Source organism: Pseudopipra pipra, chromosome 1, assembly GCF_036250125.1.
Source record: "Pseudopipra pipra isolate bDixPip1 chromosome 1, bDixPip1.hap1, whole genome shotgun sequence".
Classification (NCBI taxonomy): Eukaryota; Metazoa; Chordata; class Aves; order Passeriformes; family Pipridae; genus Pseudopipra; species Pseudopipra pipra.
Window position 1 is genome coordinate 66893152 of NC_087549.1, and position 26323 is coordinate 66919474.

Consider the following 26323-nt stretch of genomic DNA (forward strand, 5'->3'; position numbering starts at 1 on the left):
GGAACAGGTTGTTCAGAAAGGTCATGGAGTCTCCATCCGTGGATGGAGGAGCAGTCTGGATGTAGTCCAGGACAGTGTTCTGTAGCTGACCCTTCTTGAGCAGGGTAGTTGGACCAGATGACCTCTAGAGGCTCCTTCCAACCTCAGCTGTTCTGATTTGCATTCCTGATGTGGGCAATTGTTAAAGAACAAACTTACTCTGAAGATATCATGGGCTTAATACTGCAAAGTCATTTTGGACCACAGAAATGCAAGTGATGGTGCTCATTTGCCCAGAACACCATTATTTGTCAGTCTTGTTCTTGTGAATCATCAAAGGCAAGAGATTCCACAACATCCTTGGGTATCTTGTTCTGTTGTTTTAGTGTTCTAACCATTAAAACTTTATTCTAGTCCAAATAAGCTCAACTGCAAGTTTAAACTTTCGTATTCCATCCAGAACATCACTGATTGCTGTCCTCTTCGTAACACACTTGTGTGTGTTGAAGGAATATATTTTGAGACTGTTGTGGTTGGGCTGGGGGTTCTTAGATAGTAGCATTTTTGAAAGAAATGTCCAAGCAGCCTTGTTTAGTTTTGTTCCTTATAAGCCACATTTGCTAAAACCATTATCCTTGCAGTACTCTCTTGGGTGCTTTCTCTTTTTATGTTAGCAGTTTAAAACATGGTGCCCCAAACTGAGTATGGGATTCCACTCATGATTTGTTACTAGCACTGAGGAACTGTAATTGCTTTCCAGACCACACTTATTGTCTAGGATAACAGTCTTCATAGAAATGGGACCTGCTTCTTTTGGCAACAGTATAGTTGTCAAATAGTATTGACTGCATGCAGTTTTTAATCCAATGTGAGCACCCCATTCTCTGCTATATTGCTTCATTGATTTATCTTCTCTGTATAGTATCTTGTGTCTGATGGATTATTTTTTTTTATGTTGAAACCTCTTTTGGTTGATGCTTTCTTTACTAGTACCACTTTGATATTTTTAGTGTAATCTTTAACAAAAAATCTTGGTACAGAATTGTTTATTTTGGACACTTCCACCTAAGTTATTTGACCTATGGTCTTGATAACATCTATAAATTTTAAAGGCATACCCATACTATCATCTAAACCAATAATTAAAACTGTTGGAAAGAATCAGATCCAGGGAATAACTTAAAATGTCTGTCTGCTGGTTATTTAGCTGCTGTCTTGTGAGTGCAGTTGATCAAGGAGATGAATCCTCACATCATTGTACTTTAGATCACATTTCTCTAACTTGTTTATGAGAGTATTTAGGAAAAGTGATGTTGGGAACCCTTTAATATAGACCAATACTTCACCTGTAACTTCCTTTCAGTGTTTGGGTTAATTGCTCTGCTGGAATAGGAAGGACAGGCTTTGCCATGGCGTAACATCCATCTTAATCCTCCCTTCATGTATATCTTCTGCACTTTGACTCTTAAGTGAGAGACCTGGATCCTTGTGGAAAAGCTTGAAAGTAATGTGTCCTGTGAAAATACTTGAAATGCCCTTGTCTGAGGGAAAGAAAAAAACCAACAAAGTGATGCAACATCTGTTATGAACTGCTCCTGTGCAGAGAAGCTAAGTACAGTGAAAACTGAAGAATACTGAGAATTTGGAAAAACAAACCATTCTAGCTATGGAAGGAGGGTTGTCCTCTTCTATTCTGATAGAGGCCACAAGCTGGAGAAAGTAGCACTCGAGTTTTCGGCTTTTTATTTAAGTAGCAGGATGGAAGAAATAGTGTATCAATAGGGTCTTAACTTGTAAATCCATACTATTTACTATAACACTTTCTAGGTACATCAACCCCTCCTCTAAGGTATACTGAGAATAATTAAATTTTAAAAATATTTGTCCAGGACCTTTGTTCTAAGGGAAACTGGTGCCTGATTTGTGTATCAGAGGGATTTTTTTGTCTGTTTGCTGGGATTTTTTTTTTTGTTTTGTTTTTTGTTTTTGTTTTTGTTTTTGTTTTTTTTTTAATGTGGGTTTGCTTGCTAGTAATTAGTAGGCATTGAATCTAGAAGTGTGGAAGGGCTTAACTTAAAATGCTTTCCTGGAGTGGACCACTTTATATTTTGGGTGTTTTCCCCTTTGTATTTATCTCACTGTGGTACTGCTGTGTTATGAGGATTTATTGTGGATGTTGCCGTTTTCCACTTCAGTGGTAACTTTTCTCATATAATAATTGGTTATGAAAACAGCTTTGCTTTTCTAGTATCCTGTATTATAAAAGAAAATAAATAGATGCCTTTTCCATTTTAATAGTAGAAATTTTTGAAAAATGGCACATGGGAGATTGGTTGGCATTAACAGTGCAAAGCTTCTTTCTAACTGCTGCCTATTTAACAGGCTGTGCAGGCTCAGGGTCCTGGAGCAATCTGCATCTCTGGAAGGAGCATGCCAGCAGGCGTTTTTGAGGCTTATGTTGCTGAGGTATAACTGCACGTAGATCCCTCCATCTGTAATAGAGCAGAAAGATTCCTACTTTGGCCCCTTATGGACAGAAGTATAGATGCAATAAAGAAGATGCTTCACAGACTGTCTGCAAATCCAGAGATACCTCATGAGTTGTTCATTGTTATTTTGAAACTAGTTATTCCAGTCTTCTGTAGAAAAGGCCCTTTCCTCTTTCCACCAGAAAATGCCATCTACTGCAGATATCTCTGAGCATTAACCATGGTTCTGTTGACTGCTGGTCAGTGCAGTATTTTTATTAGCCTTTCTACTCTTACCAAAAAGGACCAGGAATTGAAAGAGTGCTCCTTCCTCTGTTAGGGGTGGAGAGATACTGTGATCTGTTGTCTCATGTGCATTGTGTTGCAACACATTGACTGTTGTTTCTGTACTTTTCAGTATAGAAATACTTTTAAAATGTTGGAAATACCTTCAAATCCCTTCTTATATCAGTAAATACAGATACTTATGCTGATTTTGTCACAGAAGAAGCTTGAACTATCTTGATGTGGTGTTTTCCTTCCCTTTTTGAATTCAGGTTTTTCTTTGATGTTATGCTAAGTTCAGAGGTCATAGTGAAGTGTCATAAGGTGATACTTTGTAAGTTACTGAATTGTAAAAGTACTGAGATTGTAAAACCAATTTGATTTCTCCAGTGGAAGAAAAGATAATGTGGTATATAAAGAGGTGAACTTGCTGTCCAAAACTTGCCTCTTCATGGGAATTTAAGCAGAAAAATGCTTTGAACTAGAGAACATTCTTCTTGGTGTTAGAGACCTTTCTAGATGTTTTTAGTTCATAGTCACGTGGGTTGGAATGATGGTCCAAACTCTTACTCTAAGCAGAGTCAAAACTGAATTTAGAGCTTTTTTTTTTTTTTTTTTTATTTGAATTCAAACTGAGGGCTCTGTCTTGTCTTGAATATTTACAGGGGTGGAAATGCTACAACAACTTCTCTGGGAAGCCTAGAAAGAAGGTTTTTAGTGTATCTAGTGGGAATCTTTCCTATTTCAACGTGTCTTGTTCTCTTACCATGCATCTCAGCAAAGAGCCTGTCCTGTAGGTGGAGTATGGATAACTACTGATAACTACTGCTTTCTGAGCCAAATCATCCAACCAATGTTTCATCCACTTGGTTGTTAACTCATCTAGACTCTAATACACCAGTCTGGATTCAAGGGTGCTGTCAGAGACGATGATGAAAGTTCTGTGGTCAAGGCAAGCAATGCCGGCTGCTCCCTTCATGTTCACAGATACAGTCACTTCATCATAGTAGTTGGTTACATTGATCAAGTATGATTTATCCTTGGTAAATACATGCTAGTGTTTTTCTCCATCATCCGCTCTGCGTGCCCTACTGTTTTTTCTAAGAAGATAGGTTTCATGATTTTCACACAGATTGAAGTTGACCAACATGTAGTTCTTCAGGTTGTATATTTACTCTTTTTGAAGATAAATACGACATTTGCTTTTGCCTAGTCATTGGAATCTTCTCCAATCTTTACAGCCCTTTTAAAGTGTCTTAAGAACTGGGATTTAGTGGCTGAATCTGAAACATCCGTTCTGTGAATGGATGGGTCAAAAACTTCTTAATGAAAGTACTTTTCCCATGCTTATTTGTAAAATCAACTTATAGTGATGATTTCCTATCTTGAAGTTCTTGTAGGCGAAAAGAAACAGTGGAGAAATTTATTTTGTTTTCATTTAAACAAGTAATAAAATGAACATTTTCAGTTAAATATCTGAATGTCGTGTCATTCCCTTTTAAAAAAGACAAATACTTTCTGCTGTGGCTTTCCGTTGAAGTCTTTATTTTAACAGAGTTGGGCACAACCCAAAATTAAAGTTTTATTCAGTGGAGTTGCAGTATTGTAACATTGTTGGAATCCCAGAAACTTGGTGAGGTAACACGTATGGGTAGAACACAGTCACACAGGTAGGTATAGGCTGTTTAGGAAAGACCAAATGGAAAAGAGGGAGAGCTGCAGTCTAAGTTAGGAAGCTCCTTGTCCACATAGAACTCTAGCATGAAAGCAGAGATCTGATTGTTGGGTCTTTAGGACAGAGTTGGAGAGGAGGGAACACAAGTTATGTTGTTCGGGAGGTACAGATGGCTTGGCGAGATGGAAGTTTTGGTTAATACTTTCTGAAAACAGTTAGAGGTCTAACCATTGCCCTCACAGAGGCTTTCAGCTGTCCAGACGTCTGCTAAGAAGGCCTCAAAACTTTGAGCCTCCAACAACATTGGAGGTTCATAGAAGGTAGAACTGATGAATTCCTAGCAGACAGGAGTAATGCTCTGTTTGACCCATTGGGAAACAAAGATTTCCATCTGGGTGGTGGATCTTGAGTGATTGTGAGAACACTGAGTTCAGGATTTGAAGAAATCTGGAAAGCTGTGGACTGGACTGTGGCTTATCTGAGAATTTGTTAAATTAGAATCCCCAGGGGAGGTGTTCAATAAAGGGCTTAAAAAGGAAACTTAAAAATCTGAGCTGTTGGACAGCTCAAGGAAACACCATCTCATTTTCCAGGAAGATCAGGACTTTGAACAGAAAAGCCCACTTGACTAAGCAAGAGGCTTCTGATGAACAAAACCACAGAAAAGGGGCATATAAGAAGTGGAAACATGGACCAGCAACAAGAGTACAAAAGCATTACTCATGTATTTAAGGATGAAAACTGGAAGGCCAAAGCTCAGCAGAGTAAGAGCTAATGATTATTAATAGGAAGGGCTTCTACAGGTATACCAGTAGAAAGAGGAAAAAATTATGGAAAAGGGCTAATCCTATATTCATCTTCAAGAAAGTAGTGCAAAACTCTGAAAGTGATAAGCTTGTCAGCCTTATTTCTATCCCTGGAAAGTTCATGGCTCTACATGGGTTAAGTTTCCAAATACATGGTCAAGAATTTAATTCTTGAAAGTGCACATTTAGCAAGAGCCTGCTTACCCAATCTCATTGCCTTCTGTGGAAAAATGGCTGTCTCTATGAATGACAGAGGAACAGTGGATATATAAGGTCTTGAACACTGTCTGCAACTGCATTCACAGTTAGAAGTTGAGGGAAGTATGATCTGGAAGTATGAACAATCTGCTTAATGGGTTGAAAATCAGCTGGACTATTATCAATAGCTCGACATGCAGCTGGCAGCTGACTGAGCGCAGTACGCCAAAGGTTAGTTGAGGTCCATATTTTTCAGTACTTAATGATTTGGATGATGACATATATTTGCAAATTACACTGAATTAGTGGGAGTGGCTGACATGACATATGGCAAAGCATAAATCCCAAGGGATTTTGAGAGACTGTCAAAGCCTTCATGAAGTAGAACACAAAGTTGAGCACCTGAGGCGTAACAGTACTGTGAATCAGTACAGCTGGGAACTGATGGGCCAAGTGGCAGCTTTACTCAAAAGGACTGGATATTATGGTTGAAACCAAATTGAATATGAACCAGTAGTGTGCTGTCATTGTCAATAAATCCGGTATCATGCTACATTAGGAGTACAGCCAGCAGATTAAGGGAAATTATTGTTGCTCTGTAGTTGGCACTGATGAGCCTATACCAGGAACATTCCTTTTTGGCCCACTACTAAAATAAATGTCAAGAAACTGCATATGTTTCAATGAACGATTGTCAGGGTGATCTTCATGACCTGCAAGGGGAGGTGGATGGAGTGAGCTTTGTCTGATGTAGAGTAAGCTAATTGCAGTCTGCAGCTATTTGAAGGGCAGTTAGAAAGATGATGGAGCCAAGCTTTCTTGGTGGAGGCAGATGATATAACACAACCAAAGACTTCTTTTCAGCTTCAGAGGTTCACACTGAACATTATGAAAAATTACTCCACTGGGAAGGTAGCATAGCACTAGACCAAGTCATTCTCTCACAGAGAAACTGTGAAATCTCTACTCATAAAAGTTCTCGGGAGTTGGCTGTTTTATTAACCCATCCATCTACCCTTATTGTGTTTAGATATGCAAGACAAGGGATGTATTGGAACTTCCTGCCCTTTGATAATTTTACATTATTTTGGTTTGTTTTTCTTTTACTTTTCTTGGGAGAGTATATGTTTAGATGTGAAACTTCTCTGAATTCACTGGAGATATTTAAACATGCCTTAGCAGCATGTTTTGCAGCTCATGAATATACTTCTAGTGTGTAGGGGGAGAGATGGGAGAAGAGTGAGCCACAGTTGTGTCTCTTTAAATAAGAATGCTTTATTCTACATTGGCACTGGTAGTCTTTTGGGCTTTGTCCTCAGGAAATGTAGTAGTATTTCAGGCTTCAAGATTGCAGTCTGTCTTTTCTTCCTAATGAGGGACTGGAGTTCTAGGCAGAGTTATGCTAGGCAAGTTTTGTTGTTTTTTATTTTTATATTCCCCATAATTATGAGAAATTCCTTCCTGGTAATGGAATTCTAACAGTGCTTTTGGAGAACCCTTAGTATCCTTGTAGGCTTCATTGCTTCCAATCAGCCTCTTGACTGAAATGGGGCTGAGAAAGTGGGACCTTGTGTGCATGAGTATTTTCACGTGTGTACCCATGCACACATGTGACTATTTTGGGAAACTGAGAGTTCCTCAGAAGCAGTTGGCTTTCAAGTTCCTTGTGTTTCACTAAATCGGCATGTCTGTCACCAGGGCTTTCTCTGTCACTGATGGATGGCAATTCAAGTTCATCACAGTAGGAAGCAAGTAACTGGAAAGCAGTAGAGAGCTTGTAAATTCTTAGAGTATGTTTAGTAATCCCTGTCTGTGGCATCAAGAGTTAGTAAAGACTAGGTATATTCACATCAGAAGACTGAGTTTACTCTGTGAGTATGAACACTGACTTGCTGCAGCAACACAGTCCAAGTCTCTGTCCTTAATATGTTTAATATGAAATAATCTTCTATTCTGACTAGGACATGACTGATTATCACCCTACTTTCACTATAGTTGCTGCTTAATTGTTACTTTTTAGAAGTAGGATGCCATGCTGCTACACTTGATACTGTTGTCTGGAACCGATGATAATTTTTAAATAATCTTCAGGTCTAGCTATTCCATAGTGGGCATGTGTGGTGAACCAGAAGCATAAAATCCAAGTGAGTTGCTCATGAGTTTGTGTTTGAAAGCTGTAGCATGAAATTGGGTTGTGTGAGAGTTGTGCTTCCTTTCTCTTAATTTGAGGCTCTGGCACTTCAGTTGGTTGCACAACTTTCTAGAACTGTTTATCTGGGCAAGGTGTTGCTTGGGCAATCCTTTGAGTATAGGCTGTTGACGCAGGGCCTTCTGCCAAGTGATTGCCCAATTCTTTTCAATCCTGCACCTTGATTCTTGTAGTGCAGTCAGTTCTGTATTACAATTATTTACGCATGCAGGAATTTTGTTGATTTTGGAAAACTTTTCAGTTTTAATAAATTTGTTTATAAACATCTTTTCTGCTTAATTTTTCCAATGCCATCTACTTCCCCCTCTGGGGTCTCCAGGTTTGGTTTTTTACATTTGTTTTTATAATTAAAGAACTTCTTCTTAAGTAGCTTGAACTTAAAATAGCTGTGTTTAGGCAAAAAGTAAACAGAAAGTCTCTTCCAAGTCTTGGAGCTGTGCAAGGCCTACAGTATGAGCATCTAGATCATATTTAGTGCTGCCAACTCGGCACAATTAAGGCATGGTTATACTGGGCATTGCAATATCATGCAGCAAGATAAATTTATAACCTCAAGCAGATCTTATAAGATTCACTATGTATACCAGGTAACAGAAAGGTGTTTGTTGTTATATTAATGCTAGTAATCCCTGTGGGTTCTATGCTGGTAGAAGATGATTAGCTGGTTTTATGTCTATCTCCACATTGTCTCTTCTCCAGGCTGAATTCTTCATTTGTACCTCATATATTTCAAAATTTGCATCGGCTTCTGTGGTTTCTGTTCACTTCTTTTTGGTTTTGTTGCTGTCCTCTCTTGACTCCTCAATCTGCACATAGTTGCAGCCTTCACTTCTTTCAGTTAAAGTCTTTCTCCTCTGCTTCACTGCAGTGACTTTGATCCTTCAGTTTCTGGGTTGGTATCATTTGAGATGTTAGATGCGCTCTCTTGGTATTGCATACTGTCTTTGCCAGCTAGCTGATCTACCTACAATGTTTAATACAGACAAAACCACTCCATTTGTATTAATATTGTGACATTATGTGAAGAAAATATTACTTGACTCCACTAACACCTACTGTGTCTGAAAACTTTAAAGTAAAATTTAGTTTATCAAGGTGCTGGAAAAAGAATACAGGATCGGTAGCTGGACTGCTACAAAGTACAGATGACATCTAAAACTGTTGAAAAAAAATTAAGATGTGATTTTAGTGCACGATAAAAATACAGTATGTGATGTCTGTTCCATTAGGTAGTGTTACATGTGCGCCAGCTTGTTCTGACATATAAATAAAGCAGTTCTCATTTCCTTGTGAAGCTATGTAAATAGTGCAGCATACTTGCTGATATTTTCCAAAGTGAGGAAGATATTTCCAATTTTTCTAAATTCTCATCTCTAAGCATGATGCAAATGTCACTAGTGAAAGACACCAATGAGTACATACTACACTGAGTTCTTACTCATCTTGATGGGTTCTGTTCAGGACAATTTGTAGTTGTTTGGGGGGTTTTTTAGTGGGTTTTTTTTTGTTTCAAGCAATGTCTTTGATATGCCTTGTAAACCCTTTTTAGTCTTTGATGAGTCAGTCTCACTATGCAGTGGAAAATATGTGTTTAACATAGTTTTTAGTATAAAGACTTAACAGCATAAGGAACTTAGCTGTAGTAGTTCTAGCAGAGTTGTTCTGCAATGGTTACCTTGCAGACCTCCTATTCTGAAATGGGTGCTCAGCTTGCTGACAACTTCCTCTTTCCAAGGTGCAGAAGTTACTCCGGAATAGATTGCTCGTGGCACAACCTCTCCGTGAGGGAAGTGGAATGTCAGTTACCACGAAAGCATCCATCTCTATCCAGATGGTAAACAAGCTGTAACTCATTCCTTCTCTGTGTATCCTTTCCAGGGTCTTGAAGACAACTGGTGGCTCTCTAGGAGATGTTTTAAGCATTGACTCTGTTGGATTAAAAACAAATTGGTTATGCATGCATCTTTCTGAAAACAGTTATTTGATCTTGTGTCTTGGGAACCAGATGTATTACACCAATGCATTTTTTGAAAAATGCTTGTTTTGAGTAGTTAGGCTTCCATTTTTTATTCAGCTACACTTGACTAAATAGGCGTTTCAGAGGAGAATAACAGAAACGATTGTTTGAGTTTGATGCCTACCATTATCCTTGTGCTTCAGCAAATTCTTAGAGTTTAATACTTGCCCAAGTTCATGGTTTATCCTGAAAATTCAAAATAACTAGCCGCTTTTACAGTGTTGAAAACTAGAAGACAACTGGAACTACTTCAGAAAATGCTTTGCTCTAAATGCTGCACATAAACAAAATGGCATTAATTCAGTATGAGTTACACACAATGTCAGGAAAGTCTTGTTACCGACAAACTGTCAATTTTATGTCTGTTCACTTCCAGGAAGCTTAAATTAGGGGGTAGGGGAAAATGGGAGCATTTATGACTCACATGGATTGGGAGATAATAAATCTAAACCTATGTTTACATTTAAAGTAACATAAAGCTTTAAAAATGTTTCAAACTGTAAATATTTGTAATTTTGTAGTTTGTAAATCTTGTGTTTTCATGATTCACTGGGAAAAATGAATTCACTGGGAATGATAAAATAACTCACAAAGGACAATTTCCAATATGTCCTGGATTTCACAGCCCCTGGATGTTGTGAAAATGAAGCTGGAAAGCATTTGGCACTGCTTGCAGGCAGGTGTGCACTCCATGCTGACTCCCCATGGTCCATGGAGTCTTGGCACTACTACCCTTTGCATAGAATCTCTAAGCAGAAAGCAGAGAGTACTCTCACATCAAAATAACTTCTATTTTGTTGGTTGGTTGTGTTTCTTTCGATAAAAATATTATATTTATAAATAAGTTGTCTTTTAATTCAATGCCCAAAATTATTGAATAACAAGGGTAGAATCATTTCCTCCTCTGAGAGTTGGAAGTGGGGAGGGAGGATGTGAGAGACAGACAAAGGAGACAACCTGCTTCTCAGACAGTGAAAGTTTTTATCACTCATTTAGAATGTGAGTTCAGTGGTCTGTATTGTGGGTAGAGAGTATTGCCTTTTGGTAACAATGAGTGTGACAGATCTAAGATAACCTTGTCTTGAACTAGGACAGTAAGACTCTCCATCCTCTCACTGAACACTGGCTATTTTGAATTTCATATTGAAGGCCTAGCAATCTGTATATGATGTATGAGAAGCCTAGATACCAAAGAAAGACAGTGGAGTTTGCGAGGGAGGGTAAGCGTTTGTGCTGGATTTGCATGGCAAGGTTTTGGTAGCAGAGGGGCTGCAGGGGTAACTAATGTGAGATGATAGCAGAAGCTGTCCTCATGTCAGATGGAGGCAGTTCCAGCAGGTTCCAAGATAGGCTCAGACTTAGCCAGTGCTGACTCTATCAGCGATGTTGTAGCACCTCCGTGATAACATATTTAGGAAGGGGGAAAAAAGCTCCGCACAACGGCTGTCAGAGGAGTGAGAAAAATATGAAGGAAACAGCCCTGCAGACACCAAGGTCAGTGGGGAAGGAGGGGGAGGAAGTGCTCCAGTCATAGAGCACAGATTCCCCTGCAGCCTGTGCCGAAGACCACTTTGAGGCAGGCTGTCTCCCTGCAGCCTAGGCTGTAGTGCCCCAATGTGGATGTGAGGATGTTGTGGGAGACCATGTTGAAAACCCAACAATTGAGATAAACAACTTTTGTTGGTCTTTCATCCAAGATTTTAAAAAGGCATAATTTAAGATCTTCAGTGTGCGTGATTGGTGAGTGATTGAGCATTCAGCTTATCACTCTTCATCTAAATTGCTTGTTTTCCCCAACATATGGTATTTTCTATACAGTGAGATGAAAGACAAGTCTCTCTTACTCTACAGACTCTCTGGCTGTGTCAACAGTTATACGTGCTTTGTTGCTCAGCCTGAATAAACTTCATCACATGCTGTCTCTTTCAGAATCGATGCAGCTGAACAAGTGAGTTGACACTTGTTCTTCCTGCGTCATCAGTATGGTGGTGTGTTTGGTTGCAGTTAAAGGCTCTTCTGGCTACGTATGTATGACTTTGAAGTCAATTGAGTTGTCGGTGTCATGTAAAAGCCATTAGGCAGCAAAACTGTCACTACAGTCAGAGTTTGGCTTGCATAACTTTGCTCCAACAGAAGAACTTGAGTTTGCTCTTGACTCTGTCCAAGTCTGTAAGCCTGGAACTGAGAAACATTGTTTATATTAATAATATTTCCAGGAAAGTGGTGGATTCCCCAGGCGATTGACCTGGACAGGATGCTTGGCCATCTTTTCTAGACTCTGCTTCTGCCGAGAAAGGTTGGACCAGAAGATCCTTGAGGTCCCTTCCAACCTTGTATGCTGTGATTTTATGATTAGTAGTAGAACAGGGAATTAGGACAGCAAAGTCTGATCCTCCAGTGACGTAGTGGCTTTTCAGATCGTCAAAGTGCTTGGTATTAATGCTGGTGGTTTAGATTCCATTGAATATTTGATTGAAATATTGTGAGATCATGGGAATTCCCTGCTCTTGTGTTTGCTTTCATTGTGAAATAAAATTGTTCTGAGATAAAAAGCCCCTTACTGATTTTGTTTGCTTTGTAAATGAAGGGTTTTGTTAGAATCTGCATGGACATTGTCTTGCAACTTCAAAGAACTGGTGGTACAGTCTTTGCTGGAGCCACCAAAGAGTGGTTTCATTTTTAACTAGTTCATTATCCCTCCAACTAAAAGCTATTCTGTGAAGTGGCTTCGTGTTACAGTAACTTTTGGATATGGACTTTGATGTATTCATACCGTGAGTAAGGCATTATTGCCTTGTGTTTCCCTGAATTAAAAAAAATGTTTCACTTAAAAGTCAAGTTGTTATTTTAGACAACTGAGATGGTAGCAGTTCAGCCATGTGTGACTGGCCAATTTGGAATGTTTGGTCTAATCTGTCTTGAGATTTAGACTCTGAGAAAAAAATTTTTGCAAAAGTTGTCAAGCATAGCAAAACTGCTGTTGAGGTAAAATGTGCAGGTGAAAAGAAACAGCCACAAGGAATGTCCCATTAACTTGTCACAGTAAACTGGGAGTGTCACCAGCTTCATGAGTTCTGCTGAATCTCTGGTAGTCCCTGTGGCAAAGTTTCCCTATGTTTGTCCTGTTGAGGTGTTGTTAATACACAGGTATAAATAAGCCAGCTGAAAAGCTGATACTTTATTCTTTTACTCCTTTATGGTGCTTGGACTTAATTTCCATTATAGTCTTTTGGATTCTATTTCCCTTGACATGTAAATTTCCAGAATCCGTTTAGTGACATGGAGCAGGCTGGGCAGCCAACCCTCAAAGTGAAGGACAAAACTCAAACCTTCCTGCAAATTACTAAAAACTGCAGCCTGCTGCAATTAGATTTTCAAATCAAACCATATGTGGGGCAGCTTTCTAACTACTGCTAGTCTATCTATACTCTCAGGAATGTATATACATGTAGCATTTACCTTTGATAATCTGTTTTCATCTGTATTTTTGCCTTAAAAATGCTGAACACTCTTTTAAAGTACATCTGGAGGAAGTGCTAGCACACAATATTCTCTCCAAGTAGGCAGCAAAAATTGCAGCTTGCAGGGAGCCTGACAGAGAAGCCTGACACTTATGTGAATTTGTGATTCTTCTTGTCTGTCTTTTTTGAAAAAGTCATTTTTCCAGATTCTGATTAATACCGTGCATTTCTGCATCCTGACTCTGAGGTCAGAGGTTTTGTTAATAATCACTGCTTTTATCTTCTCACCTGCTTAACGGGATTGGATGATCTGTTGATTGGCATGAAATGTAAGAAATAATTTTTGGCTAAAATCCAGTGTTTCTGCTCCTCATATTAACACTCAGAACTTCTAACTTTATTCATTAAAAAAACCCTAGACACATCAGTCCTTGTTCATTCTTTAGAATAAAGATAAACAGAATTTTGTGCTGCCATGCATATTTCAGTACTGAAAGGTGTCCATTTGTCCTTCAGATCTGAACATTTATAACAGCAAGAAGCTGAATTCTGTAGCATGATGAGAATTTATCTTGTCTCATGTAATTCTTTTGCAGCAATGAGAAGATTAGAGTGCTGTACTTTATTATAAACTTAGGTCTACCATTAATTCTAACTGAGCAGTAACATCATCGAAGAGAGGTGATTTCTATAAGCTTGAACTGTTTAATCTAACTATTTTTTGATTATTCTACTGGGGTTTTTAAATAAAAAACACATGGCTTTTCCTCTTGCATATTCTGTCTTTCTAGAAAGAAATGTGATTTGTAGTGATTATCATTAATTGCATATACTTGGCTAATTATGTTGGTGTTTAAAAAGAATTATGTCTTCCTGGCTGCCCACTAGATGAAATATTTTTGATGGCAGACTTTCTCGGTCTTCCTCTGTTTTTAAAGCTGCTGATTATAAAGCTACAGTTTAAGAGCTTTTACCGACTTTTCTGAATCTCTGGACTTCTGGTTCTCTTCAAAGAGAAGCAAATTATTGGGGTTGATTCTTTGGAGAGGTCCTATGACTTAGTGTATGAAAGAACAAAGAGTGAAGAGTGCCGAAGTCAGTTGTCTGTCTGAATAAATAACTTTTAAAAGAGTTTCTTTGCATTTTAAATCAATAGAGCTTCTGAGGAAAGACCACCTTAGAGCTTTGTCCTCAGGTTCTAAACTCCTTTTTGGTCACTGCGTCTGTATTTCAAATCTTTGAACTTTCTTTTACTGGCCATAACTGTCAGGGTGATTAACAATAAATACCATTTGTATGGAAGGTTTAGCACATTATAAGATAATTAATGTAGATGATTAATAATAATGTTAGCATGCATGCAGAATTAATTTTCTGCTATGAAAAATGCCACAAATAGTATGTATTATTTAAGTAAAAAAATAAATAGACATAGAAATAATTGAATGTGAATTACATGGGTGTAAACAGTGTGGAATATTATGCTGGAGAAGTGCTTCTAAGGAAGCACTTTGTTTTATCCAGACACACATAAAAGTAAATTTGTGCAGCATTACATGACGTGATATTATTACTGAAGGAATCTGCACCTTTTTGCTTTTACAGGTCAGCAGGTGATGGTGGTGGGGATCCTGTTCTATACACTCAAAAGACACGATCTGTAAGGCGTTGTGTAAGATACCAATTCTTAGAGCAGCCATCCTAGGTTTTGCCTACCAGCCACAACACAGCTTTGTGGCCTCCTCCTTGCCCCAATACCAGTGTTCAGCTTTTGGCATACCAGGCCCCATACCAGGCTGTGGAGTGTGGCCCAAGTGAATGTTTGTGGGGAGAGGGTTTAAAAGCACTGTTAGCTTAAATTAGTAGTGATGTTAAACTGATGTAACTTTCCCTCTGTAGCCAGTTCTTTACAAGGCATTTAGCTGTACAGCTGCCCTAACAGACCTCTTGGTTAAGAGCCAGAAACACAACCTGTGACTTGTCTGGCTGGGTTAGTGGGAACCCTGCAGCCTTAATTTATGTGTAGTACTTCTGACTTGTGTTGCTCACGTGTTTGACTGGGCATTACTGCTGGTCTGAACTGCATCTGTGCTGAAGCAAGGTTGCCAGTAAAGCCTTATGGGTAAACCGTTTTATTGTAGACAGTCAAAACATGTCCTATTTAAAAACAAGTTTAAAAAATTGGCAAGAGTTGAGTTGGGCACACATAAAAGACTGTCTGTATGGAAAATGCTGTTTGTTCAATTGCTTCCATTTAAAACCTTTTCTACTCATGGACCATTCAAATGCAGATATATAAGAAAGCAAGGATGTCATTTGAAACTTTGGTACTGTTATTAGCATAAAAAAATGAAGATCCTTTGCTAAATTCTTCTGGGATTCTCTTCTGATAGCACTTGCCTCTTTCTCCCTATTCTCTTTTAGGTAAACTTAGCTCATTCTGGTGTTCTGTGTTATTTCTCAAATACAATTTAAAGTCATTACCTAAAATTTTCTCTAGCTCTCCATGGCACCTCTATCCCACCATGATTTGTGCAGCAAGGCAACAGGCAATAGAAGCATAAAGCACAATGTTATGTGTTGTGTTTGATGGTATTGTCTCTTAGAGGTGGCTGCCACTTCAACACCCATAGTTAGCTTTATCAAATTCTACCTCTTCCTCTGGGAATGCAGAACTGTAAATTGTATTTTGAGTGAAATCATTTAGGTTAAGAAGTCTCAGCATAGACTTTTATTCTTCTCATCCTAGCTACTGCTTGTTTCCTTGGCTGTGTGTTTGAACCTGAGGTACATGTAATATTTCAAGTGGGTCAGGAGAGGGAGCTGGCATTCTAGGGGTGAAAAAGAATCTTCTTTCTATACAAATAACCCCTTTTTTTATCATGCCTCTGAGTGTAGAAATGTGATGGGGTAACCTCTCTGTATCTGAAATAACAAGAGTCCAGACTGACTTCTAGAACATAAAGTTACAGGTGAGGATTTTTTTTTTACTGCTTTGTTCTGTGGCCGATGGTCGCTTTTATCTATTGCCTGAGGATTCCATTTCGAAGTGTTGACAGTGCTTTTCTCTTGGAAAGAGGTCTAGGTTGCCAGTAGTATATGTAGGTGATAGGAACAGTAAGCAGAAACTCTCACCTTCATCTGAGTCCAATAAAATGAAAATGTCATTGCTGGTATTAATGTTGCCAGTAGTAATTGCACTTATAGGGCACCATCGTGGTATTACCTGCTTGCCCTTCATGTGACTTTCGGAGAGATTAAAGGCTTTTCGAGGACAGCATGCCCTTCAGATGACTGATTGGAATGTAAAATTGCCCTGCATAAAGGTTTCCCCGCTGCAGTGGGTTAGTCTTAGCCACCAGCCAGGCTCCTACCCAGCCCACTCATTCCATCCCCCCATCTGCAGGCTGGGGGAAGAAAATGTGGAGAAAAAATGGGAACAAATGCTTGTGGGTCAAGATAAAGATAACTCTTTCCCTAACTCAAATCTACTCCTTCACTCCTGACTTCTGTACGCACTTCCTTCCCCCCATCTCCAGTGGTCAGTGGGTCTGTTGTGGAGATGGCTGAAACCAGCTGTGTCCAGCTTGGGACAGTCCCAATGTCTTCTCTGAAAAAACTAAGCAAGTGGTGCTTAGTTGAAGACATGATAGATTCTCGCTGCTTTTTTTCAGCAGCAAAATGGACTTCTGAGGCTCTAGGTATGCTACTACAATCAGGTTTTGAAGGGCCATGAAGCTCAGCTAGTGAAAGTGCCTATTTTGAAAACAACTGTGAAAAACCAGCTTTCAGAAAAAGTTAGCATTGTTCAGATCATATTATAAATTTGGTTCAATTGTTATTGTATTTGTCACTTGAGGAAGAGACAGAATGTGATTGAGAAGTGGGGAGTGAAGTGAGGAAGGAGGGATGTGTGAACTGGCAAAGAAAACTTTATACTTGCCCTTCAAATCTCACCTGACTTTCCTGGATCTGTTTTATGTTTGTGTTACATAGGACATCTTTCCAATGGATTACTTGGCATGGGTTTGAACTATTTAATGATTGTTCTGCATGTAAAGTAATTGCTTCTCTGCTCTATTTTCTGTATGTTCTCTATAATGCTGTTCTACCATTCCAATCTTTGATTCATCTCAATGAGTTTCTATTTTTGAATAATTAAAAATCTTTTCTTCATTCCTATTGCAGGGCTTGAAAATAGCATATGATTCTTCTCCACCCTTAATTCTTTGTGGTTTGGGTTTCTTAGTTTTGTTTGCTTTTGTTTATTTGTTTTTATTGTAATTTTTTGTTGTTAGTGTGTGGGGTGTTAATTTTATTTTTTGTTTTTATTGATGCGTGACTGCCCTTACATAAAAGGTAGAAAGCATAAGGTGATGCAATGGACTTGGCCAATGTCAGGCTAGCATGGTAAACGTATTGTGATCTGACTGGAAATCCGTTGCCATTTGGGTTTTATGTAGTGACTTGCCTGGTATACATAAAATATGGTGATCTATTTAGTTATACTTGTTCTGGCTTCTCCTCCAGTGAACACTGATTCTTCTTGCCAATAGCTGGTGGAGAGATGGAAGTCTGACTGCTGTTGAGAAATGCTGATGTGCAGCAATAGTGAGGTTTACTATACCCACTGTTTGGGGATTTTTTTTTCTTAATGTCTGTCTACAAATTCTCATTGGCATCTTGGTCACAGAAACCCAGCTCGCTTACACTGTTGTGTGCCAATCTGCCCACACAGAGAATGTTTTTAAGTGGTAGTGTGCTGTTTCCTTATTTGAAGTTCCCAGTTATCCCCTTGATAGGATGTGACTTGTGAGAGCCCTGGTTTTTGAGACTTTTAGTTTTATCATAGGCTTTGAGACTAATTTGAAAGAATCAGCTTGATCTGTTGGTTGAATTTATTGGGATTTTTTTAATTTTTTTCTTTTTTGCTTTGGTGTTTTTTCTTTTTTTTGAGGGGTTATTTAACTTTGCTTATAAGCTATTTTTGTTCATGAAATAGCAATTTTAGTTTGGGGCCTTGACAGAAATGACTGGGAGCAAAATATTTCTTCTTTCAAGGTTATAATAAGTAAATATCATTCGGGGAATGTTTTTATCCTCTTATGAAGGGCTGAGGGTTTAGTGGTGTGTGTATGCATTTGGCATTTTTTTGTTGTTTGGAGTTTTTTGTGCAGGGGGAAGTTGAGGTGATTTTGGCTCTTGTTTTCAGCTAATTTCTCGAAGGGGCTAAAATGAATTTTGTTCTCCTTCAGATAAAAGCTCACATGCGTCATCACTTGTGTTCTCTTCTGGACACATTCAGCACTGAAGCAGTATTGGTGTATTGCCATGATAGGGTGAGAGGCTTAATGGTTATTTGAACAGTGTCACATTTTCAAGGGAGCTCATAGCCAGAAATGAAAACTTGAGTCAATGGTTGACTGGTAAGAAAATAACTTGATATCTTCATGTATGTTGAGCAAGTTAGACAGCCTCATGGAAGTATGATGTGTTAAGAAATAACTTGCTTTTCTTCAATTAGCACTGAATTTACAAAAAGTAAGCATTATTTACATAACTTCAAGCACAAAAAATGCAACTCTCTCTACATTCTTATGAATCTGCTCATTAGATCCCCAGGAGGAAGCTGAGACAGGTACCAAGGTCATGGCTAGTTTGCAGCATGCCCTCTGCCAGGGTGTCATCTTTGGATGGCAGCATGGAAACTGGAATTTAAAAACATGCTGCTATCTTTGACAGTACTACCTATGGCAGCATTGATGGGATGGATAACATCATTTTCAGTGCAGGTTTTGCCAGCCCAGCCATGGCCTCAAGTGCTTGCTTGGCTGAAGCTGTTAGATACCATGGCAGTTGTGTTGTAATATGCAGCTCTTTAGTTAAGAGCTCACTCTGACGTGCCTACAAGAGTCATGATCCAAAGATAACTTCACTGTAGTTATATACCCTGCGGTGACCAAGCTTAGGGGATGCAGAGGGTTGTGTCTCTCCTTTCTGTCTTCCTAGAGACCTAATGAATAGATTTGTAAGAATGTAGAAGAGTTGCATTTTTGTGCTTAGAATTGTAGAACTACTGCTTGCTTTCAATACAGCTGAATGTGTTTGAGAATCTGAGGGCTTGACTACCTAGAAGAAACCAAGTTAAAAGACAGATGATAACTGAGCACCAGGAGTCAAGGCTAATTAGAAGCACAGATGGCTTTATGCATGTATAGCCTGTCTGAAACGCTGGGAGACAGCACTGCCAGTGGCTGTTAAAAGGCAAAGAAAATTCCCACTGCTAAGCAGTATGGCCAACAGATACAGCCTTAGGTTTGAAAACTCAGTTAATAATAGTTCAGGTGTAAGAGGACTGAGCACAACATATTGAGCTATTCTGTTTCAGGAGATGCCAAAGAGAGGGCATGCTGGGTGCCATCAGAGCAGGGCAGTATGAGGCCTGTGGAGCTGAGACTTGGTGGCTACAAATGCTCCTTTAAGAACTTATTAGAAGCTAAAACCTTGGGTCTGTGGCCATGAAAGCATAGCAGCCCACTCTGCAAAAATATTTCACATATTTCAGAATACATAGTTCAGTGCTTTCTTTCAAAAAAGAAACTTAAATCTTCCCTACATACTCATTGCTGCTACTCACTATTCAGTTTGGTACACATTGGCTTTGATTGGAAAGTTAATTGGCTTTCAATCTTTTCTTGGCAGTGTTTTTTTTTTCCTTATTTTTGGTTAGCCCTGGAACAGCTAAAATCAACACTAATCAGCTTGTTCAGATAGAGCCACTTGGCGTAAAATTTTCCCTGACTGATCAATTTTCCCTTTCCTTCACATCCACCAAAAGCATGTTAAAATCTCTTGCCTATTCATGTGTCCAGTCTGGAAGAGTTTCTAATTAGAGAAGTTATTCTTTGTTTTGTCATGTTTTAGCTGACAATAATTTCCATGGATTCCCTGAGACTGGAAGTCTCTGGCAGCTAGAAAGATAGCCTACTTGAAGTGTGGACCATGCAGCTGTCACCGTGGCTGTACAAGGTGTTTTATACCTATGCCCATTGGAGTCCTTGTAGGATTTGCACCGAGTCCTTATTTAATGTAAGAATTTTCTCTGATGCTATGACTCATGGTCCCAAAGAAGATATGAAGGGGGTTTATTTGAGAAGGGCTTCCGTGATACAGAGTGGAAAATCTGGCATGATTGTCAGACAAGACACGGGTGACTGATATGAAGCACCTTTTTTTTTTTTTCTTTCAGGGGTTGCTCATTATCATGGAGATCCTCAACCTGCAAGTTTAATTCAATCTTTCTGTCTTTCTTCAAGTGTCTGCCTCATGCTCATTCAGTTTTACCTTAACTTACAGCTGTTGTTTTGTTTGTGAGGTGGAACTTTTCATGCCCAGCCCCTCAGTGCTTCCGTGTGAGATTTCATGATGCTCACACAAGTTCTCCAAGGAACACTCCCCCAGAAGCTCTTTTAACAGTTTTAACTGTTTTAACTGTTTTAACAAAGCAAGGGCAAACAAAAAAAAAACCCAAACAAAAAAATCCCCCACAAAACCAAACAAGGTTTTGCAACTTTTATTACATCACTGTTTCCAATTATAGTAACTTTCATAACAGAGTAATTACTCTACGTAATAGTATATGTATATTGTTTGTTGCCATATACTTCATTTTTTGAGATGTAACTTTTACAGGTCTTTTACATCTGACAGTTCTGAACCATCTGTCTAGCAAGGTAGAACTGCAAAATATTTGTCATTTATGGTTGGGTTTTTTTAGATGTATCTTCAGAAAATATGCACAAGTCGAAGGTTTGTAGAGAAAGGCATTAAATTCCAGATGATTAGATTAATAAAAATTTTGTTGTATGAAATAATTTTCAGTCTTTATGTGGTACCAGGTTTTGAAAGAGCAAGTGTTTTTTTAGCTTCTCTTTTGTCTAGAAGGAAGAAAGAAGAAAAAGACAGTGAAAATTTGAAGTTTCTTGTCATATGGACATTTTTTGCATTAGAGATCGCTACCATGGATATTAATTCCTAGGAAAAAGACTGCTATTTTGCCTGTACCACCCATTTCATTCAGTGCATAGGTGTGAATTTATCAGTCCACAATCCAACTCCCTAGACTGTCAATCAGTGAAGAGGCAGAATGAAGGAGAACAGGTCATCCTTTACTTTTAGTAGAGGCAATGAATTAGTCGCATTTATCTGCCCCGTAGTGTACCATCTCAAAGTTTTTTGTCAGCAATTTGTTGACTGCAGCCACTCTATCATCTAAGTGGGAAAGCTCATTTAATGACAAGTTAAATGTTACATAACTTATTGGAGATTATATGTAATACTGCATTTTATGGTCTAACCATGCAGTGCAGAGCTATTCTCCATGTAAAACACGTTATACATTAACTACTGTTTGGATACAGAAGGTGGAGTATGCTCTCTCTGGTTTCTATTGGGTGTGTGGCTGTTGAAGATAAACATGTTCTGGTAGTTAATGCCATAAAGCAAACACCCATGAGTACAGTAATTGTAGGGCATCGAATCTCTTTTCCCTAGATTTGTGAATTCTTCATGTTCTGCTGTTTCTCCTTATTATTTAAATGAGGGCTTTCTCCTCCCTCATTTAAGCAGAATCTGTTTAAAATTTGTTCTGCTTTGGTTTGACTTCTGTTAACAAGTGCTGATATTACTCCATATGGGAAAATATGTTCTGGATACTTTTGTTCAGTTTATAATAACTGTTGTACAAGTAAAGACGGTTTCTTAGCAATGTACTGTTTTAAGAAACCATTGTATTCTCATCTGCTTTCAATAGAATGTTGAACTTTGGTTAAAAGTGTCTACTATCCACCTCCTGCCCCTCCAAAATAATGAGACAGTATCTTACAATGATAATTTAGTGTTTAAGTTTTTATGCAGCTTATTTTAATGGAGCTCCTAATGCTGCTCCTGAAATTTGATAAGATTGAATTTCTGTGCTTCTGCTTTGTTAGTAAAAAACCCCCAAAACCACACCAAACCCCCAAAATTAAACTTGAATAAAATTTGCTACCTACACTTAAGCTTGCATGACCTTCTTGGAAAAAATAGAGATGTAACACTTCATCTTGTCTATTGGTGGACAGATTTTAGACAGCTTAGAACCCTGAACAGGAGTTCTGCATGTTATATTTGATGCTGCTTTTGTGCAGAAGACCAAACAAAAGGAACTGAACGCTTAAATTTGTGAATTTTGCTACATTTTGGGATGATGTGGAAATGCCTAATATGTTAGAGCTTTAAAAAATAAAAATTGAAAAAAGAAATTCTTAAAGATGTATGAGGGGCAGCAGTCACAAAAGTAGATCCTTGTATAAAACTGTAGCTTCAGTCTTGTGGCTCAGATTTATGGTTGTCTCTTATGTTTTTAGCCAAGGGGTGTTTTTGCTCAAGAACTTGAACACTTCTTTCCTCAAGTAACACAACGGGATTTACATGAAAAAATTGTTTCTTATTGCTCCTTCCTCCTACCCACCAAGCTTTGGTTTTAGCTCCACCAAAGGAAGCACTATAAAGCAAAAACTAGAAAACAAAGCTACCTCCAAGCTTTGCTTTTCTAGTGCTGAAGAACTGGGTATCTAAATTTTTGCCTTGACCTTAGAACAAGTACACAGGCCAGTGCAGCCTAGCTTTAAGATCAGCTAACTTTTGTACTAGTACCTGTAGCTAATTGTGCTTAGTTTTATTTCAATGCCTGTGAGTTTCAGGTGGCATGGCAAGTAAGAATTACAGCTTTTTTGGCCCTGTTTTGTTTCTTTGTTTAAAGGCTGTAAATGTGATTGCAATTAGCAACATACATGGAAGATTCTTATCATATCCCATTAATTTTCTTCACCGTGCTTTTCAAGTATTCTGGCTGTCCAGAATTTATTTTGCAGCTTCAGTGGTGGTATGGCACTTCATGACTGCAGTTGATACGTGATAACAGCCAGCAGATTTCCGACAGTGTGTCAAGCAAGCTTTTCCTGGAGAATCTGTCTTTCTGGGGTCTAAAATGTTGGCTCTGTGACTCAGGACACTTACAGAACATAAGCCTTTCTTTTCTCTCATACACTTTTAGTTACAGTGAACTTTGAAAGTTTTCTTTGAGAGGGAAATCTGATGCTGTTGGAATAGCTGCAGACAGGAACAGCATGGCACTCTATCTTTCCTGTGGGAAATAAAAAGAAATGTCAATACAATTCTCCAGGATAAATAGAATTGCTATTTAGGTATTGTTTTCCATTGTGTATCTTCTCTCACCCATTCAAACTTAAAAAGAAACACACCCAAATCCACACTGACCCATAAAAAAACCCACTTTCTTTTCTGTTACAGAAAAATGCAAAGGGACAGGAGTTGTTTGACCAGATTGTGTATCATTTGGACCTTGTGGAAACTGATTACTTTGGTCTGCAATTCATGGATGCTTCCCAAGTTACAGTAAGTATAACTTCAGTCAACTTTTATGTTTTGCAGTAATTTGTGTTGCCTGTTACAAAAGTATTACTGGTGCAGTTCCATGGAGAGATGTAGGCATTAGAGGACATACTGCTGAAATAAGTGATACTGTGTTTGGTTCTTGCACATAAAGCCACATCCTCTAAAGGAGTCCTTTGTTATTTTATATGATGTGCATGTGACTTACTTGATTGCACTTAAGTAAAAAAGTGATACATTTGGATAAAGAAAAATCTACTTTATGTTTAGTTGGCTCATGGTATTCAGGATGGGTTGAATCTCTTGCAAGCAAGGGTTTTTTGTAACTCCTATCCTTGCTTTCCATGCACAGATTATGTTGCTTTGTGTGTTTACATTCATTTGCAATAATGAAAACTTTTCTCTCTCTTCATTATCTAATGGCCTTCAGCATCTACAGATAAAATAAATAAATAACCCCCCCCAGTATTTACAGATGCAGGTACATAGATATATTAGTAAGATAGTGTTAAAAGACTACAGCCTTGTGGTTGCACTGTACTGCTATGTATTTAATCCTTTTGTTTTTCTGTTCACTTTATGTGACCAGGCAGTTTGATAACAACCTGCATTGTGGATAGAGAATATAAGTGGAAAATAAGTGTTTCTTTTTAGTTCTCTCTGGCCAGTATGTAAATGTTTTTTCTGTGAAGCAACAGAAGACATGTACTCTGTGATATTAGAATAAAATAATGGGAAAATGTAGCCACAATAGTGACATCTTGGGAAATGTAGATTCTAACTTTATCACCCCAGAGTTCTCAGCTGTATTCTCGAACAGGCTCAGGTCAAATGTGATTGGGATGGATCAATGTTTTAGCAGCTGCACGATCATCTGTGTTTTACCAATGACTTTAAACAACAAACAGGAAACCTGTCCAGGTATTATAATTACTTGATACTGGAAAAAGGCAATCTGTAGTTTTGGGTAGAAGTGGTAATTATCTATTTAAACATTATCCTGAGGTCTCAGGTAATTTAGGGCTACTTATTTATCACTGGAAACTGATGCATTGAATTAAGTCTGTTCTTAATGAGTTTGGGATTTTTAGGAAGTTTAGTGTGTGTTCCTGATAAAATTTATATTACATAGATTGTGTGTTCTTTTATGATGGACCTAATTATAAGGACACAGTTAATAAAGCAGAGCCTGCTAGAAAGAGTTAAAACGCATTATATCATTACTGATTGTCAAATGATCTAACTGGGAACTTGATAGCTAGGAATAGCTGCCTGGCAAGGAGTTCTGTAATGTTTTGAAAGAAGGGAAGCAGATAGAGAGAGTGAAATATCCTTTCTTAGCAAGAGAGAAGGCAGATCAGAAGCAAAAAACCTGACTGAGGAAGCAGAGAACACTCATTTTCTTGTATATTTGCAGAACTGAAGGGCTCTTTTTAATGGTAAGAAAGATGAAACAGACATGTGAGCAGCTATGATTTCTGTAGAGAGCTGTATCCCTGGTGTTCAGGGCAAAATATGCCTATATGTGCAAATGTTTTAGCTTTGCTTGTATGCTATTTCTTTCTTCCCTGTTAGGGAGGGAAGCGAGTTTCATCTACCTGGATTTGGAATTAGTTGTCCTTCTCCTAGGATGACTGCCAGAAGGCTAGTGAGCTCATTGTGCCCTTGGATATATTGAATCTGACCCTATGGTTTTGACCTGTCTGGCATGGGTGACCCTACCGAAGGCGTGTACCATCGCCAGCATAGCTCGCAACCTCATAGGGGTACACAGGCTTCTTTCCCATTAAAACAGTTAGGGTAAGCCTTTCACTCCCTACTTTTCTGCCACCCACCTATCCCAGGGAAATACCCAGGAACAACCCTTTGTCCTGACCACGCTTTCAAGATGCAACAAATATATCCAGAACATACCGAACCTAGGCAGTAGCCACAGGTGAGCCAAAACCAAACCATTCCAGCCACCACACCCACCCAGGGCTCAGGTACCTCTTAAGGCCCCAGCCTGGCCGAGACCCCCAACCCCCCAGAAGAACCCACCATCCGCCCTGACCTTATCCTCTCCCCACCGTGTTACCACATATCTTCCCACGCACTGCTCACCTGCGACACTTCATACAGGGCTGTCCTACCCACCCTCCCGCCACTCCGAGAACCCCCACGGCTCCCCTGACACCCTTCACCTCCCCCAAACCGGACTGGCAAACCTCTGTGTGCTCCGAAGCTCCCCCTCTCCTCTCCCACGAGGGCGCAGTCCCTGCCGGCGAAGCGCCCCTCTTCTTTCCCCCGCCAGGGCCCGGCCCCATGCCTCCTTTTAAAGCTGTATAAACTATAAAAATACTGAAAGCAAGAAAGGGAGAGACACCAACTGAGATGTTGGAACAAATGTCAGAGGAAGAGAATTTAAACAAACCTATATCAGCACTGAGTGTTCATCTAGCAGTCCTTTGGTTCTCCAGGTAGATCCTGAGTCTTGATTTCCTAAAGAATTATTGTGCTCTTGAACTACTGCAGCTGCCAACAGATGGTCCACATTTACCACTTCTGGGTCTGAGTTTGTGTCTGATATGTCATAGTGAGCTACAACTGGAGGTCCATCTGGTATCTCTGCAGTGATTGTCTTGCTGCTCCTTGAAACTTCATCATCATCTGATGAACTCGTGCACGAATCACATGTCAGGTCACTATCACTGATACTGCTGTCCTGCAGCAGGTTGTACTTCTTGTGAGCAGCTGCCTCCCATTTCTGTCTCAAGAGCCGGATTCTTTC

The 26323-nt window shown here is 39.0% G+C and overlaps 1 protein-coding gene across 5 annotated transcripts in view; it reads left to right on the top strand.

Moving 5' to 3' along the window:
• Positions 1-26323, top strand: part of EPB41L4B (erythrocyte membrane protein band 4.1 like 4B) — a 172557-nt gene that overhangs the window by 27749 nt on the left and 118485 nt on the right. For all 5 annotated transcript variants that reach the window (XR_010431668.1, XM_064660011.1, XM_064659999.1 and 2 more), the window contains exon 2: positions 23452-23556. Coding sequence is in view for 4 of the 5 variants with exons in the window: in XM_064660011.1 (XP_064516081.1) it covers positions 23452-23556 (105 nt within the window). In the remaining variant the exon portion in view is untranslated. The remainder of the gene's footprint in view (positions 1-23451; positions 23557-26323) is intronic.